Source organism: Coregonus clupeaformis, chromosome 13 (genome assembly GCF_020615455.1).
Source record: "Coregonus clupeaformis isolate EN_2021a chromosome 13, ASM2061545v1, whole genome shotgun sequence".
NCBI lineage: Eukaryota > Metazoa > Chordata > Actinopteri > Salmoniformes > Salmonidae > Coregonus > Coregonus clupeaformis.
Genome location: NC_059204.1, coordinates 8,554,467 through 8,571,843, shown reverse-complemented (window position 1 = coordinate 8,571,843; position 17,377 = coordinate 8,554,467). Strand labels below are relative to the sequence as shown.

The 17,377-nt window shown below is 43.7% G+C and overlaps 1 protein-coding gene across 2 annotated transcripts in view; it reads left to right on the top strand.

Annotated features, from left to right (window-relative positions):
* Positions 1 to 1,364: 1,364 nt before the first annotated feature.
* Positions 1,365 to 17,377, top strand: part of mtmr4 (myotubularin related protein 4) — a 102,812-nt gene continuing 86,799 nt past the window's right edge. The window contains exons 1-2 of one of the 2 annotated variants that reach the window (XM_045224223.1): positions 1,365 to 1,463; positions 12,448 to 12,552. In XM_045224223.1, the coding sequence (XP_045080158.1) occupies positions 12,520 to 12,552 (33 nt within the window). In that variant the 5' untranslated portion in view covers positions 1,365 to 1,463; positions 12,448 to 12,519. Of the gene's footprint in view, positions 1,464 to 6,543; positions 6,744 to 12,447; positions 12,553 to 17,377 lie in introns of those variants that run through there. The other variant, XM_045224222.1, reaches the window with a different exon arrangement.

Below are 17,377 nucleotides of genomic sequence, written 5' to 3'. Positions count from 1 at the left end.
ATATGGGGGCACAGGGGCACTAGCCCCCTCAGAAGTCCTTTTTAAAAAGTTTTGGGTTGTTTCTCTGTAATACCATTAGCCTCCTAGCAATTTTATAAAGTTGGCTTTAGCTAGTCCAGACAGGTTTCCAATCTTCCAGCCTCAAAACTACCTACCAAGAAGCAATTTCAGGCTATCAGTCAAGTTAGAGTAGCTAGCTTGTCTTACTATCTCAGCTGGCATGCCTGCTGGCCAGGTTGGTAGACTTTAAAAAAGCAAGCGATAACTAAATGTACTGAATAACACTCACATTCCTTTCGATATTCTACCCAGATTTTAGCAGAGAAGCATATTTAGTTTCTTTAAAAATAAAACAAAGAACCACCAGCCAGGAGGATACATACAGCTCAAGAGGTATGCTTAGATATACCAACAAAAATACATTATATATTTTTTTAACATATAATTAAGCGTTAAGATTATAGCTCTAGATTGCAGGAAAAAGCTGTTTCAGGACAATTCTCCAACTTGTGCTTTGTGCTTCCCTTAGATTTTGGGGGCTCACGACGCACCTGGAAATTACTATACTCAGCAGGAATTTCACGAACATTAGACGCAATAGATATCAATTGAGTCACGACCGCTTTAACAAAGCTCCGCCATGATGCGCTCTAGCATGTGATCAGTTTGTGCCGCGCTGTGATTTTCTATTGGCCCCTCATTTCACTAGAATGCCGCCCACAGTCGTTGCCGCCTCTAATGCCGCGCGATTTCCAGCAACATTGAGGGAATTCGATTAATTTGGCCCGCGCGCCCGGGTTGACTTGTTTTGCACCAGGTGAAAAAGTTCAATGCATTCGTTTTGGAATCGGGCTGACTCCCGGGCGTGAGCCAGGTGCCCCGTTCAACGCCCACGGTGAAGTCTGCTCAAAACAAAAGTGATGTAATTAAGCACACGGAGTAATGAGTAGGATTCTGTGTTTTCACATGCAAAAGTGATTGCTTTTGATAAAAAACGCTTTATCTGCCGTCCCAATGAAAAATACTTTGAAAATTAGAACATATGTTTTATGGAAAAGAGATGTGTGTTTCTGGGCGATGCACCATGCTGGCTTGTTGACTCATGACCAATCGGCGCAGATTGCTGTTCGATTTGAGAATTGCACTCCTCCCTCATCACCGCTTTCGCCCGTTCATATCACGGGCCATTGCATAATCGAATCCACCCATTCTAGAGGCACCGATCTGTCTTGATTGGCTTTGGTGTGGGTGTGTGCGCGCCATTGACGCGGCTACACAACCGCGCTTTTACCTGTCGTAAGCTTTCATTGGCTATTCCGGAGTTATTGGTATGGATTCTCTCTGACCATTGGTTAAAATGTATGCTTTACTTTTGCAGATTGGTCGAAGCATAGGTCATCGCTCGTGAATGCGGAAGTCGTGTAGTCTACTGAGTCACCGTTGTATCAGCTGATTCTTTCTGAGTGAGTAGCTAACCCGACTGTATTTCTTTCTTTCAAAAATAAATCAACATGTACATTTTTTAAATGGTGTGTATTATGTTGCACGGCTGCTGCGAGATATGCTGCTCGTTACCAATATTTTGACATTTGTCAGTGTGTTTAGCTAGACCAGTCCACTTGGTACGTTAGACTTCGAGCTAGCAGGAGGAGCCGCCTCCCTCTCCTAGCAGCCGGTGTGTTTGATGGGTCATCACCACTACTAACGTTAGCTCGTCTACCTCGGCTAAGGAAAGCCAGCTGCTAGTTTTCATATAACGCCATTTCCGCCTTGTTGCACCTGTTTGGTTATCTACATTACTTTGTTTTCAAATACATGCAAAACCATGTGGCCAGTGAGCTAGGTATTTAGCTGTCAAACGGTACTGTTTACAGTTGAGCGTGTTTTTTTTATATGCTTCGTAGTATCTAGCTTCTCTGATCGTATCTAAGGGTGGGTTCGTAAATTGCCTCCAGTGTGTCTGGGTCGCTCGTTAATTCAGTGTTGTCAAATGGTCTTAAATTCAGACCGTCTCGGAGCGTACACTAGACGCTCTGGCGGAACGAAACGGGGAGGGACCTACCCAATGTTCCCCTTAAATGTTTTCAGTCACTGAGCAAATTTCAGGTCTGCTGAGGCCAAACTTGAACATTGTGAAAATTCTGTGCAACTTCCGGCGCGCGTTTACTGTGAACACTGAGGCTGCACCCGCTTTAAGTTCGTTTTAAGTGGTCAAGTAGGCTACTGTGGCTATTTGATCATAAACAATGGAGAAAATGCATCCCATAACATTTTAACATGGAGATAGCTATTATATAGTTCAGCCTACAGTAGCAGCTAATATGTGGTGTTCAATGTAGGCCTATGTTCCATGAGACTTTTGAAAAAAATCATGCAGGGCTTGACATTAACCTGTTTATCCACTTGTCCTTCAGACAAGGTGGTGGCTGAAAATGTTGTTTGATGCAAGAAACCACTTTTCAAAATAAAATTCATCATTATTCCCATACCATTTTTTAGAGAATCAGACAAATTATGCTACCCTCTGCCCATTGACTACTTAGCTTATTTAATACAACACTGCCCATTTTAAGATGTCAAAAGGCTATATAACTGGGCTAATAACGTTTTGTTTTGGTATGTTTAATTGAAAGTGGTTAATATTGTGTTGATTCAATCACAATTCCCACAGTAAAGGGAAATGTTGATATTGTTAACTAACGGGGAAAACTCTAGAGAGTTGAGTGGAGTTCAATCTCCTGCTTCTCTGCATGCGCTGATATTTCTTATAATAATAATAATAATAATAATATGCCATTTAGCAGACGCTTTTATCCAAAGCGACTTACAGTCATGCGTGCATAAATTTTTGTGTATGGGTGGTCCCGGGGATTGAACCCACTACCTTGGCGTTACAAGCGCCGTGCTCTACCAGCTGAGCTACAGTCCAATAGAAACTCTCATTTTGCTTCCATTTGGGTCTTAAATGGTAAACGGTTTCTGTAAAGAATACACCCCAGGTAACTGCAAAAAATAATGGAAACACTTCAGTAAATGAGGGATACAAAGAATATGGAAAGCAAGCGCTTCAGGTAGCGCTTGCTGTGGTTTAATTAGGCAATTAACATCCCATCATGCTTAGGGTCATGTATAAAAATGCTGGGCAGGCCATTATTTTGGTACCATGGCTATGCCCCCATAAGGTGACAATGCCCCCGTCCACAGGACACAAGTGGTCACTGAATGGTTTGAGCATGAAAAATGATGTATGCCATGGCCGTCTGTCACCAGATCTCAAACCACTTGAACACTTATGGGAGATTCTGGAGCGGCGCCTGAGACTGTGTTTTCCACCACTGTCAACAAAACGACAAATTATGGAATTGTTTGTGGAAGAATGGTGTCACATCCCTCAAAATAGAGGTCCAGGCACTTGTTGAATCTATGCCCAAGGGGTATGTTCTGGCTCGTGGTCGCCCAACGCCCTACTAAGACTATTTAGGTTGGTGTTTCCTATATATGCTCGTGCCATACGTGCCATACGTGCGAGTCGTGCCCACTTCTCCACCTCCATGTGTAGCCTCGGGCCTCTTTCCCTCGTGAGGTATACAACATGCCATACCTGCGGTGTCATGTGATGCTTTATTGATGGCTCTGATCACGTTACAGGTCAGACTACTCTTTGAATAGCCCATAGGCGTGTTCGAAGCTATTTACGTCGGCTAGACTAAAATTGTTGAGAGAACGAAAATCTAATTTTCTATAATAGCCACCCACCCACCTCTCGTCATGGCAACAGTCAAGAGAGCTGTCAAGAGAATGTTAGAGTTCACATGTGACAATCAGTTGTGTGAATGTATGAGACTGAAGTGCAGCTATAATAATGTTATCGATTAACATTGGCGTGGGAGAAGAGAACAGTAGGTTCAGTAATTGTTTTACTACCCCTTTATCACTGTGTTGTGGCAGGTAGCTTAGTGGTTAAGAGCGTTGTGCCAGTAACCGAAAGGTCGCTGGTTCTAATCCCCGAGCCGACTTGGTGAAAAATCTGTCAATGTGCCCTTGAGCAAGGCACTTATCCAGAGCGACTTACAGGAGCAATTAGGGTGTAAGAGCGTCTGCTGAATGACTAAAATGTAAAAAGTTGTTAATATTTCCCCCTTCACTCTGCCCTCCACTCTGCCCTCCACTCTGCCCTCCACTCTGCCCCTCAACACACACATTTGTTTGGGCTCTGAGAGATTCCATTCCTCCCTCCGGCCCATATCTCGTGCTGGACAGGACTGAACTAGCAACATCATTTTCTCAAAAACGTTGGAATTTCTGACCGTTATCAGTGCTTGGTGAACTTTGACCTGTGTGTTGATGTGTGAAGACAGCAGAGTGCTGTGTGTGACTGGACTGGAGATACTGTTTATGTTAAATACAGTTGGTTTGGCCACTTGAAGGACTGAGCATTTTCCAAGAATAATATGGATGAAGAATATAGTGAAAAGGTTAGGCCTATTTACAGATGCCTACTTGTGATTAGAAATGAAACTGACTTGGTATGCTTTCCTGTAAATGAACAAATGAAAGTGTTAGTCTGACCCAAGGAACAGTCTAATATAGAAAGTAGTATTGAAAGCAAGTAGGTTAGTGTTGTGTCTTCTCCATTCTGTGAAGTTGCTCAGTACTTGTTGCAGTGTAGCATACATTTCCAGCTGTCACACGATAACAATATATACTTTTTTTTATTTTGTCACATTGTCTATGGTGGTACCAAAATTGTTGCTACTGTTGGTTCAGATGGATTATGTGACCGATTTTTATCAATGGAACCTTTGTAAGCCCCCCAGTCCGATGCTCCCCTCGGACTATTTTGGTGAGCCACCGGCCCACTGCATTGATGCTTCTGGGAAATTCCCACAGCTCGCTGTGGAAAAGAAAAACAACACGTTTTGTGTAGATTTCTTGGGGTCGGGATGCTTGTTCGCATTAAAAGATGAAGACAAGTTGGCGCTACAGTAACCCAATCCCCCTTCCTTTCTGTTCATCAAATAGAATCACATTTTATTTGTCACATGCACGTGTTTAGCAGATGTTTATAGCGGGTGTAGCGAAATGCTCGTGCTTCTAACTCCGACAGTGCAGTAGTATCTTAACAATTTCACAACATATACCCAGTTACACACAAAACTGGTAAGGAATGGGATTTAAGAATGTATACATATATGGACAAGCAATGACAGAGCGGCATGGACTAAGATACAGTAGAATATTATAGAATATAATGCAGTATATACATATGAGATGAGTAGTGTTGACAGTATAGGCCCTGGGCTCTTGTTTTTGGAGTAGGCCGGGGGTTGCCAGCCAGGTCATTTCAGTGGCATTTTTAACCCTTTACAATCCAAGGCTAGTTGGGCTTTTCATATAGATGTGTGGCCGTATAAGGATGGGAGAGTTGCGTCAATGTTTTACTGCATTATAGGCCTATAGGCTAGCAGGAGCCTATAGTCTGTCTGTCCGTGGATAGAGGTTTCATCAGGCCCTGTCTAGAGTGTACTGTAATGCTGGCGTCAATGTTTCCTGGCAAGTATGGGATGATGCATGCGTTCTGCTTTTCAGTTTGATATAAATTAAGACATTCCTTGTCTTTTTTTATTGCCGCTGTTATGGTTCACATTCTTTATTTGCCCTTTTCTGCTTTGCGTTGATGATAACCCAGCAGAGTTGTTTTACTATGACCACTCTTTTAAACTGGGAGTTTCCCAGCAAGGCTAATGGTCATTTGTGCGATTTGTTGTCCTGTCAGTCCAATTTATAAAAGTAGGAGTTTACCATGCAGTAGGATGAGTAAAACCTATGTTAGTAATGATTGGTTGTCGTCATGTTGGCTGTTGGAATGCTCAGTGTGTGTGTGTGTGTGTGTGTGTGTGTGTGTGAAGAATAGTACTGTATTGTCACTGCAGTCAAAGGACGTCTGACATGCAGCTACTTGCTGAGAGAGGAGAGAGAGAGAGCAACTTCAGCAGAGATTGTTAGTACTTGAGTAAGCGTAAACCTTGTAAATCAATATGCCACAGAGCTTTCATAAACTGTTGAGTCATGTTTAGGAATTCCATGACTCCATTTTCAATATCTGTGGATGAAAGGCACACTACCGCCTGTGACCCACATTTTGACCCACATTTTAACTCACTAGTCGGTGAATTACTTTCTTGTTTTTTTTTTTTTAAATCGAAGTTTAGGCGATCCTGTTGGCCTAAGGTTACTTGAAAGGTCCTGTTGTTGGGTTACTTTCTTAGATTAGGGTTTTTATAGCAAGGAGACCCTGTATAGGCTCCTGGGTTTGTTTAGTTGAGAAGCAGCCTGAGCGGCGGAGCTGAGGGGTGGTACAGTTGGTGAAACAGAGAAACAGCACTTTTATCTACCTCCCACTTTTATTTTATAGGGCCCTACCTGTAGAAAAGATCCCTTCACACTGGGCACACTGTCAGAATGAGATGAGATGAGAGCGAGAGAGAGAGAGAGAGAGAGGGGGTAGGAGAAAGAGAGAGGAGCACGTAGAGAGGGAAAGAGGGTGTGAGAGAGGGAGGGACGTCATGCTACTGATTTACAACCAGAGTGTGTTGTGGAGACGGAGCGCTTCTTACTACTGCTTTCACTTCCAACTTTACATTGGGGGGGGAAAAAAGAGAACCATTTTTTTTCTGTTTTGTTTTTAACAAAGGAATCTTTTTTTTTTTTTAAACAAAGCACTACTAATCAGCTTCACTCGGGTAAGTAATGCTGGATTTAGAACAATGATTTTGTAGTAAAAAACACAGGGTTTTCTGTTCGTTTTTTTTGAAGAGTTGGTGTGCAGAAGGGGGTGTGTCAGTCCGATACAGGAGCGTGTGCACTGCTCGGTGTGAAGCAGTAGGAAGCCTTAGACTAATAATAAGGAGATTAGATTAGTGGGCCTAATAATAGTGTTACCGAGTAGACTAATTACTACTATAGACAGATGGGGGAAACCACGCTGCTGTTAAAGGTGCACAAATTGTAGAGAATCATTGTACCATATAAATCGCTGTGAAATATATTTTCAATAACCACAAATATTGTATTTTTATCTGTTTTTGAAGCTGGTGTAGAAAACCGAATGTAAAAGACGCAAAAAACGAAACTTTAAGAACGGGAAGCATAGAAATAGCGCACATAGAACAGATCTACCTGCTTCTTAGAGAATGACAAATCTATAACTCACACTTCTATGTGAATTTGGTTGGGTCGCCCCAAAAATGTACATATTGCAGCTTTAATGTTATACTTGGTGCCTGTTATGATTTAACACTGTTTCTTGCACAACGTCTTTCAAAAAATAATTTGAAGTCGGAGTGCTGTGTGTAAGCTTACACCCCACCCCTCACGGCCAACCCTGTGTGCGTGTAGTAGCCGAATACAGGGTTTGCCACAATGGCGTGGTTATTTCTGTGTTTTAATTGAAGATTTCTTATTAAGGTCTTCACTAGTTACTACAGCCACAAAGTCATAAACGCCGCCAATCTCTAACCTTAACCACACTGCTAACCCTATGCCTTACTCTATGCTAACCCTATGCCTTACGCTATGCTAACCTTGTGCCTTACTCTATGCTAACCCTATGCCTTACTCTATGCTAACCCTATGCCTTACTCTATGCTAACCCTATGCCTTACTCTATGCTAACCCTATGCCTTACTCTATGCTAACCCTATGCCTTACTCTATGCTAACCCTATGCCTTACTCTATGCTAACCCTATGCCTTACTCTATGCTAACCCTATGCCTTACGCTATGCTAACCCTGTGCCTTACTCTATGCTAACCCTATGCCTTACTCTATGCTAACCCTATGCCTTACTCTATGCTAACCCTATGCCTTACTCTATGCTAACCCTATGCCTTACACTATGCTAACCCTATGCCTTACTCTATGCTAACCCTATGCCTTACGCTATGCTAACCCTATGCCTTACGCTATGCTAACCCTATGCCTTACGCTATGCTAACCCTATGCCTTACTCTATGCTAACCCTATGCCTTACTCTATGCTAACCCTATGCCTTACGCTATGCTAACCCTGTGCCTTACGCTATGCTAACCTTGTGCCATACGCTATGCTAACCTTGTGCCATACGCTATGCTAACCCTATGCCTTACTCTATGCTAACCCTATGCCTTACTCTATGCTAACCCTATGCCTTACTCATACATTAAAGACCAAAAAGCCAAATATTTGTACAATAAAGCCAATGTTGACTTTGTGGCTGTGGTAACTAGTGGAAACCATTTTATTAACCTTACTTGAAGCAATTACATGCTTTTTATTACCATATTATTGACATTCTGTGATAGATGATGCATGTCCAGTTGGAATGCTAATGACTTGCTCTACACGTGGGCTATTGTATGTTCTGCCCAACTCCATGTAGTGAGCAGGCGTAAATGAATTAGGCTAATAGAATTAACTATTAGTACTCACTCATTCATGGCCTCTCAGGGAGAGTAGAGAGGCCATGTACTATCTTCTGATCAATCAATCTAATAAATCATATCAATGCCAAGTATTGAAGTGCCTTGGTCCTTGTCACTGGAACCCAGGCATCTACTACTATGTGTAGGTTAATAGTTGACGTTATCCCCAACCAGAACACCCACTGTGGGGAGTATTGTTGGGCGTGGTCTTTGGATCAGTCCGGTTGTGGAATTCATTTTCCCCTCTGCCTCCTGTGTCAACTGTATTTATGTTTTTCAATAAACATTGGAGACCCCCCGTCGGTTTTGTTAGCTAAACAACCAACCCGTCTACGGGCCTGGTCAGAAGTAGTGCACTATATTGGGAATAGGGTGCCATTTTGGGACGCACCCTGTGGGTTTTGTACGGCCTGTCGTGGATCAAGGTTCCCAGGAACGACTCTTGAGCAACGTTGAGTTTCCCTTTTCCTGTAAATCATTGCTCATCCTATTAGAAGGCTTGTCAACTTGGATCAAGGTCTGTGTGGCGGGAGAGCAGGCTCAGCCTCAGAAACGCGTGTCTGCATGTGTCTAATAGTCGAGTCTAGTCTGGACTTTTAAATGAACGCTGACTGACTTGAGGACTGACTGAGGAGACGGTGCAACCCTCTCAGTCTCAGTCAAAGCTACTATCTATGGCAGCCAGCTTAACCGGTATCTCCTCTGTATGAGTGGGTTCTTGCAGGTAGGGTCTAGGCCTATCCATAGGTAAAACTAACGTAGCAGCCTGAAACTAGATAAAATAATAAATAATATGCAATTTAGCAGACGCTTTTATCCAAAGCGACTTACAGTCATGCGTGCATACATTTTTGTGTATGGGTGGTCCCGGGGATCGAACCCACTACCTTGGCGTTACAAGCGTCGTGCTCTACCAGCTGAGCTACAGAGGACCACTTAATTGTTACCCAGAAATGACTTTATATCGAGATAAAAAAGGCTGCATTGGACCTAAATCAATGAAACACTGTACATCTACAGCTTTGTACAATAAGAACTTTAAATCTACTCTTGAGGTCATGACAGACCGTGATGCGTCCTTCACCTGCGTCATCATTAGTCGGTCATATGTAATGTGTGAAATACACTTCCTAATATTGAGTTAATGTTTTGTGCACTCGTGACATCAAGACATACTGTTGGGAGAGGTTCTCTTCTGCTCTATTCAACCAATCCAGTAAATGTGGAGGGAGGAGTAAGATGGTATTGTCCAAAAGTGTCTTTCCATTTCACCTGAAAACCGGAACAACTGGTTGTTGGCGACTCTACAGTGGTTAATCTCTAGGCTATGTAATGGGTAAAGTTTTTTTTTTTTTTTTTCTGGATTAAAAAGGGGCTTAGGTGGTGGGCGTGTTGGGGGGTGTGGGAATGGGCGTTGTTAGCCCATTGGCGCAACTGAATTCGTTCTGGGCCCTGGGCAAGACAATTTGAGGCCACCATCTTGGCAGTGGAGATAATTAGTTTTAAAGGCAATTTCGTGCAATTCTACGCATTTTTCCATGGCTAATGCTTTGTTCGTATGCTGAAACGGAACAATCAATACTCCTGAATTGTTTTTGTGTAGCTTTTATTTGAATGATTGTTAGTTATAAAATATTATTATAAGAAATTATATAGTGCTTTCGGAAAGTATTCAGACCCCTTGACTTTTTCCACATTTTGTTACGTTGCAGCCTTACTCTAAAATGGATTAAATGTTCCTCATCAATCTACACACAATACCCCATAATGACAAAGCGAAAACAGGTTTTAAGATTGTTTTGCAAATGTATTAAAATTTTAAAAACAGAACTTATTTACATAAGTATTCAGACCCTTTGCTTTGAGACTCGAAATTGAGCTCAGGTGCATCCTGTTTCCATTGATCATCCTTGATGTTTCTACAACTTGATTGGAGTCCACCTGTGGTAAATTCAATTGATTTGGAAATGATTTGGAAAGGCACACACCTGTCTATATAAGGTCCCAGAGTTGACAGTGCATGTCAGAGCAAACACCAAGCCATGAGGTCGAAGGAATTGTCCGTAGAGCTCAGAGACAGGATTGTGTCGAGGCCCAGATCTGGGGAAGGGTACCAAAAAATGTCTGCAGCATTGAAGGTCCCCAAGAACACAGTGGCCTCCATCGTTCTTAAATGGAAGAAGTTTGGAACCACCAAGACTCTTCCTAGAGTTGCCCGGCCAAACTGAGCAATCGGGGGGCCTTGGTCAGGGAGGGTACCAAGAACTCGATGGTCACTCTGACAGAGCTCTAGAGTTCCTCTGTGGAGATGGGAGAACCTTCCAGAAGGACAACTATCTCTGCAGCACTCCACCAATCAGGCCTTTATGTTAGAGTGGCTAGACGGAAGCTTATCCTCAGTAAAAGGCACATGACAGCCCGCTTGGAGTTTGCCAAAAGGCACCTAAAGGACTCTCAGATCATGAGAAACAAGATTCTCTGATCTGATGAAACCAAGATTGAACTCTTTGGCCTGAATGCCATGCGTCACGTCTGGACGAAACCTGGCACCATCCCTACGGTGAAGCGTGGTGGTGGCAGCATCATGCTCTGGGGATGTTTTTCAGTTGCAGGGACTTGGGAGACTAGTCAGGGTTGAGGGAAAGATGAACAGAGCACAGTACAGAAAGATCCTTGATGAAAACCTGCTCCAGAGCGCTCAGGACCTCAGACTGGGGCGAAGGTTCACCTTCCAACAGAACAACAACCCTAAGCACACAGCCAAGACAACGCAGGAGAAGCTTCGGGACAAGTCTCTGAATGTCCTTGAGTGGCCCAGCCAGAGCCCGGACTTGAACCCGATTTGAACATCTCTAGCGAGACCTAAAAATAGCTATGCAGCGACGCTCCCCATCCAACCTGACAGAGCTTGAGAGGATCTGCAGAGAAGAATGGGAGAAACTCCCCAAATACAGGTGTGCCAAGCTTGTAGTGTCATACCCAAGAAGATTTGAGGCTGTAATCGCTGCCAAAGGTGCTTAAAAAAAAGTACTGAGGTTTAATACTTATGTAAATGTTAAATTTCAGTTTATTTTGATATATTTTCAAAAATTTCTAAACCTGTTTTTGCTTTGTCATTATGGGGTATTGTGTGTAGATTGAGGGGGGGAAAAAAACAAAATTTTCCACATGGTTACGTTACAGCTTTATTATAAAATGGATGAAATGTCAAGGGGTCTGAATACTTTCTGAATGCACTGTAGGTCAATTTTATATTTTCGACACACTTTATATCTGGTTTTTAAACTGAAAGCGTTTTTTTCCATCCTGAAAAATTTATTTTAAAAACACATAGGCGGCCCGCCCAATACTTTTATTTTTTCTATGCAGAAAACTCCCTGGGGTGTTGATCCTGTTCTTCCATTTTAGCCAGCTCTGTTTGTCTTGAGCACTTAAGGCCATTCCTCAAGGCCAGTGAAGTATAAACTTACTAAATACTAAATATCATAGCTGAGTCCTGAGCACTTAAAGGTGCAATATGAAGAAATCACCATTTCCTGTTTGCAAAAATTAACCAAACATTTGGTATTTTCTGCTGTTTGAAGCAGGTGTACAAAACCAAAAGTAAAAAGACACAAAAATGAAGCATAGAAATAGCGCACATAGACCAGATCTACCGCTTCTTAGACTTGCTTTCAATTAGAATGACTGATCTATAACTCACATTTCTGTGTGAATTTGGTCGGGTTGCCTAAAAAGTGACGTATTGCAGGTGGACGTTCTCTAGTCTACTTCCTCTAAAATTAGTCAGGATTCTTTACCACCTTCACCACGTTTTGTCCAAATGTTCATTTTCACTCTCGCATACACAGCTGTTACTGACTTTAATGATGGGTTGTGCAGTGCCTCTCTCTACCCAGTCTGTGGCTCACACTCTCACACCTCCAAAGTTTTTCCCCCTAGCAATGTCTTAACACTGTGGGTGTGTGTGTGTGTGTGTTGGCAGGAGACGTCGCTGACACAGCAGAGCCTGGTAGAGGGGAGGAGAGACTGAGGGAGCCGGAGAGGAGAACCCAGTATGAATGGTGCAGAAAAACAGACTGACAGCATGGTGAGCCAATCAGACAGCACCATGGGAGGGAGAGGGGCTTATTCTTCTTCCTGTGACGTTTCTCACACAACTGCAACACATTTTGACTACCATCCTTCAGTACTGAACGGTAGTGCTGAAAATTGATTGACAAAATAACTTTTATTGATTTGAAATCTTAGTTGCGTGATGGAATGGCTTCTCAGTATGTCATTGTGTTTTATATAGTATCTGACAATCCTCACCAATAGTCTCCATCTAGACTTTTTTTTTTTAAAACATTGCAGCCGTTTTCACATGCCTAAACCACGTGGAGGATGTTCTTCAAATGTTTCAAATTAACTTCTCACTGAAACGTGCCGTGTTGGGAAGACAATAGCGTGGCGGTCTTAGAATTGTCCCTGAAGGCTCGCTTCATCACGGCGTGAACATTTTACATTTTAAATTGTTTAGTCATTTAGCAGACGCTCTTATCCAGAGCGACTTACAGGAGCAATTAGGGTTAAGTGCCTTGCTCAAGGGCACGTCGACAGATTTTTTCACCTAGTCGGCTCGGGGATTAGAACCAGCGACCTTTCGGTTACTGGCACAACGCTCTTAACCACTAGCCCCACACCCCCTCTAGACAGACACACAGAACTGAATGAATTCACATGTTCTACATCGCCCTCACAATCATAAACACCTGAGGACGGAGTAGCAGCGGAACGTGTGTTCTGAGCCCCAGACATGACTGTGGTAACGTGTGGTCTGAGCCCCAGACATGACTGTGGTATATCACAACTATAAAGTCTAGGGGGTGTGTTCACTAGAAACCAAAAAAAACAGACGCAAACAGAACGAAACGAGGAGGCACCTGCCTGAATTTGTCCAATAGAAACTTTTAGCTTTCGTGGCAAAATGTTGCAGGAATGAATGCACCCTATGCCTCATGGGTCATAAGAACTGAGCAGAAGCATGGCTGTGACTTTCCAACATGCCTGTTTTTTTTTTTTTTTTTTCATTCTCTCTGCACATGACACATAGTGGACCACACGGAGGTGGGTGTGGCAGTCTTAACCTGAGCCCGTTGGCACCCATTGAGACTAGTCAAAACACAAGCTATCGGTTAGGTGGTGAAACGGGCGGTGTGCAACTCTGCGTTAGTCCATGTTTGTCCACACTCCAAACATCTCTGGGCTGTTCGAGGATTCTCTACTCCCCTGTATCCACACATATCAGCAAGTTTAACACGTTTTATCAGCAGAATCTTAGAAAGGCATCTTGTGGGTGATCATTTCAAAAGCAGTCACCTTTTGGTACTTACTGCTCAAAACATGTCTTCCATCTAGTCTAGACTATTCAAACATACAGACTACGGTCTGACAATAACCAAAGGAGGAAATGTGAAATAGGTTGGGTTGTTTGCAGATTTGAAACGTTGTCAATACTTCTCTATAGAGCTGTTTCGTATGGAGACATCACCAAACTACCCTCGCTCCTCAGAGGACTCCAAGTAGGAATGTATTGAGGTATTGAGTCATCGTGGCCCATTTGTTTACCTCAAGCAGATCCCCACTCCCCTTTAATGTCCATGTCCTGACTCTGCTGAAGTTATGTAACTGCGCAGGAGTTTTGTAACAAGAACCCTCCTCCACCTGCTTGATAGGGATACCCCCCACGCGCACACACACACACACACCTACTATTACCGACAGTTAGACATAAGAGACAATGATAATATCATATCAGCCTGGTAACTGTCAACAGCTACACATACAGGCCCTGTGGTTGGGTGAGTGGATGGATGGATGGGTGGCCTCCTTTCCTAAAATAACACTGTGGAGACACAGGATACAGGAGGCCATATCTGGAGCTCACTGACTGACTGACTGACTGACTTCTCTGGCTGGGCCGAGGGAGGGACACTAAGCCACAGTGTGGAGACGGTCAGTCGGTCACACCACCAGACGGTCACACCACCAGTCGGTCACACCACCAGACGGTCAGACGGTCACACAACCAGACGGTCAGACCACCAGACGGTCAGACGGTCACACCACCAGACGGTCAGACGGTCACACCACCAGTCGGTCACACCACCAGACGTTACAGCCTTATTCTAAAATGGATTAAATTGTTAACCCCCCCATCAATCTACACACAATACCCCATAATGACATTTAGAAATGTTAGCAAATTTATTACAATAAAAAAACTGAAATACCCATTTTACATAAGTATTCAGACCCTTTACACAGGACTTTGAAGCCCCTTTGGCAGCGATTACAGCCTCCAGCCTTCTGTATGATGCTACAAGCTTGCTGCACCTGTATTTGGGGAGTTTCTCCCATTCTTCTCTGCAAATCCTCTCAAGCTCTGTCAGGTTGGATGGGGAGCGTTGCTGCACAGCTATTTTCAGGTCTCTCCAGAGATGTTCGATCGGGTTCAAGTCCGGGCTCTGGCTGGGCCACTCAAGGACATTCAGAGACTTGTCCCGAAGCCACTCTTGCGTTGTCTTGGCTGTGTGCTTAGGGTCGTTGTCCTGTTGGAAGGTGAACCTTTACCCCAGTCTGAGGTCCTGAGTACTCTGGAGCAGGTTTTCATCAAGGATCTCTCTGTACTTTGTGCCGTTCATATTTCCCTCGATACTGACTAGTCTCCCTGTCGCTGAAAAACATCCCCACAGCATGATGCTGCCACCACCATGCTTCACCGTAGGGATGGTATTGGCCAGGTGATGAGCGGTGCCTGGTTTCGTCCAGACGTGACACTTGGCATTCATGCCAAAGAGTTCAATCTTGGTTTCATCAGACCAGAGAATCTTGTTTCTCGTGGTCTGAGAGTCCTTTAGGTGCCTTTTTGGCAAACTCCAAGCGGGCTGTCATGTGCCTTTTTACTGAGGTGTTGGTTCCGTCTGGTCACTCTACCAAAGGGTCTGAATACTTATGCAAATAAGGTAAAACTTGTTTTCACTTTGTCATTATGGGGTATCCACTACATTGAGGAAAATATTTAATTTAATCAATTTTAGAACAAGGTTGTAATGTAACAATGTGGGAAAAGTGAAGGGGTCTGAATACTTTCCGAATTCAGACCCCTTGACTTATTCCATATTTTGTTACGTTACAGCCTTATTCTAAAATGGATTTAAAAATAATCTTAATCAATCTACGCACAATAACCATAATGACAAAGTGGAAAAACAGGTTTTAGAAATGTTTGCAAATGTATTGAAAATAAAAAACAGAAATACCTTAATTACATAAGTATTCAGACCCTTTGCTATGAGACTAAAAATTGTTTCCATTGATCATCCTTGAGATGTTTCTACAACTTGATTGGAGTCCACCTGTGGTAAATTGATTGGACATGATTTGGAAAGGCACACACCTGTCCATATAAATCGCATTTTATTTGTCACATGCGCCGAATGCAACCGGTGTAGACCTTACTGTGAAATGCTTACAAGTCTCTGTAGCTCAATTGGTAGAGCATGGCGCTTGTAACGCCAGGGTAGTGGGTTCGATCCCCGGGACCACCCATACGTAAAAATGTATGCACACATGACTGTAAGTCGCTTTGGATAAAAGCGTCTGCTAAATGGCATATAATGTTATATTATTATAAGTCCTTAACCAACAATGCAGTTCAAGAAATAGAGTTCCGAAAATATTTATGAAATAAACTAAAGTAAAAAATAAAAAGTAACACTAAAATAACAATAGCGAGGGGGTCGAGGTCATTCGTACATGTAGGTAGGGGCCTTTTGGACCTAGACTTGGCGCTCCGGTACCGCTTGCCGTGCAGTAGCAAGAGAACAGTCTATGACTAGGGTGGCGGGAGTCTGACAATTATTAGGGCCTTCCTCTGACACCACCTGGTATAGAGGTCCTGGATGGCAGGAAGCTTGGCCCCAGTGATGTACTGGGCCGTACGCACTACCCTCTGTAGCGCCTTACGGTCGGATGCCGAGCAGTTGCCATACCAGGCGGTGATGTAACCGGTCAGGATGCTCTCGATGGTGCAGCTGTAGAACTTTGAGGATCTGAGGACCCATGCCAAATCTTTTCAGTCTCCTGAGGGGGGAAAAGGCTTTGTCGTGCCCTCTTCACGATAGTCTCGGTGTGTTTGGACCATGATAGTTTGTTGGCGATGTGGACACCAAGAAACTTGAATCTCTCGACCCGCTCCACTACAACCCCGTCGATGTTAATGGGGGCGTGTTCGGCCCTCCTTTTCATGTAGTCCACAATCAGCTCTTTTCTCTTGCTGACGTTGAGGGAGAGGTTGTTGTCCTGGCACCACACTGCCAGGTCTCTGACCTCCTCCCTATAGGCTATCTCATCGTTGTCGGTGATCAGGCCTACCACTGTTGTGTCATCAGAAAACGTAATGATGGTGTTGGAGTCGTGCTTGGTCACGCAGTCATGAGTGAACAGGGAGTACAGGAGGGGACTAAGCACGCAGCCCTGAGGGGCCCCCGTGTTGAGGATCAGCGTGGCAGATTTGTTGCCTACCCTTACCAGCTGGGGGGCAGCCCGTCAGGAAGTCCAGGATTCAGTTGCAGAGGGAGGTGTTTAGTCCCAGGGTCCTTAGCTTAGTGATGAGCTTTGTGGGCACTACAGTGTTGAACGCTGAGCTGGTCAAGGAAAAGCATTCTCACATAGGTGTTCCTATTGTCCAGGTGGGAAAGGGCAGTGTGGAGTGTGATTGAGATTGCATAATCTGTGGATCTGTTGGGGCGATATGCGAATTGGAGTGGGTCTAGGTTTTTCTGCGATGATTGTGTTGATGTGAGCCATGACAATCCTTTCATAGCACTTCATGGCTACAGACGTGAGTGCTACGGGTCGGTAGTCATTTA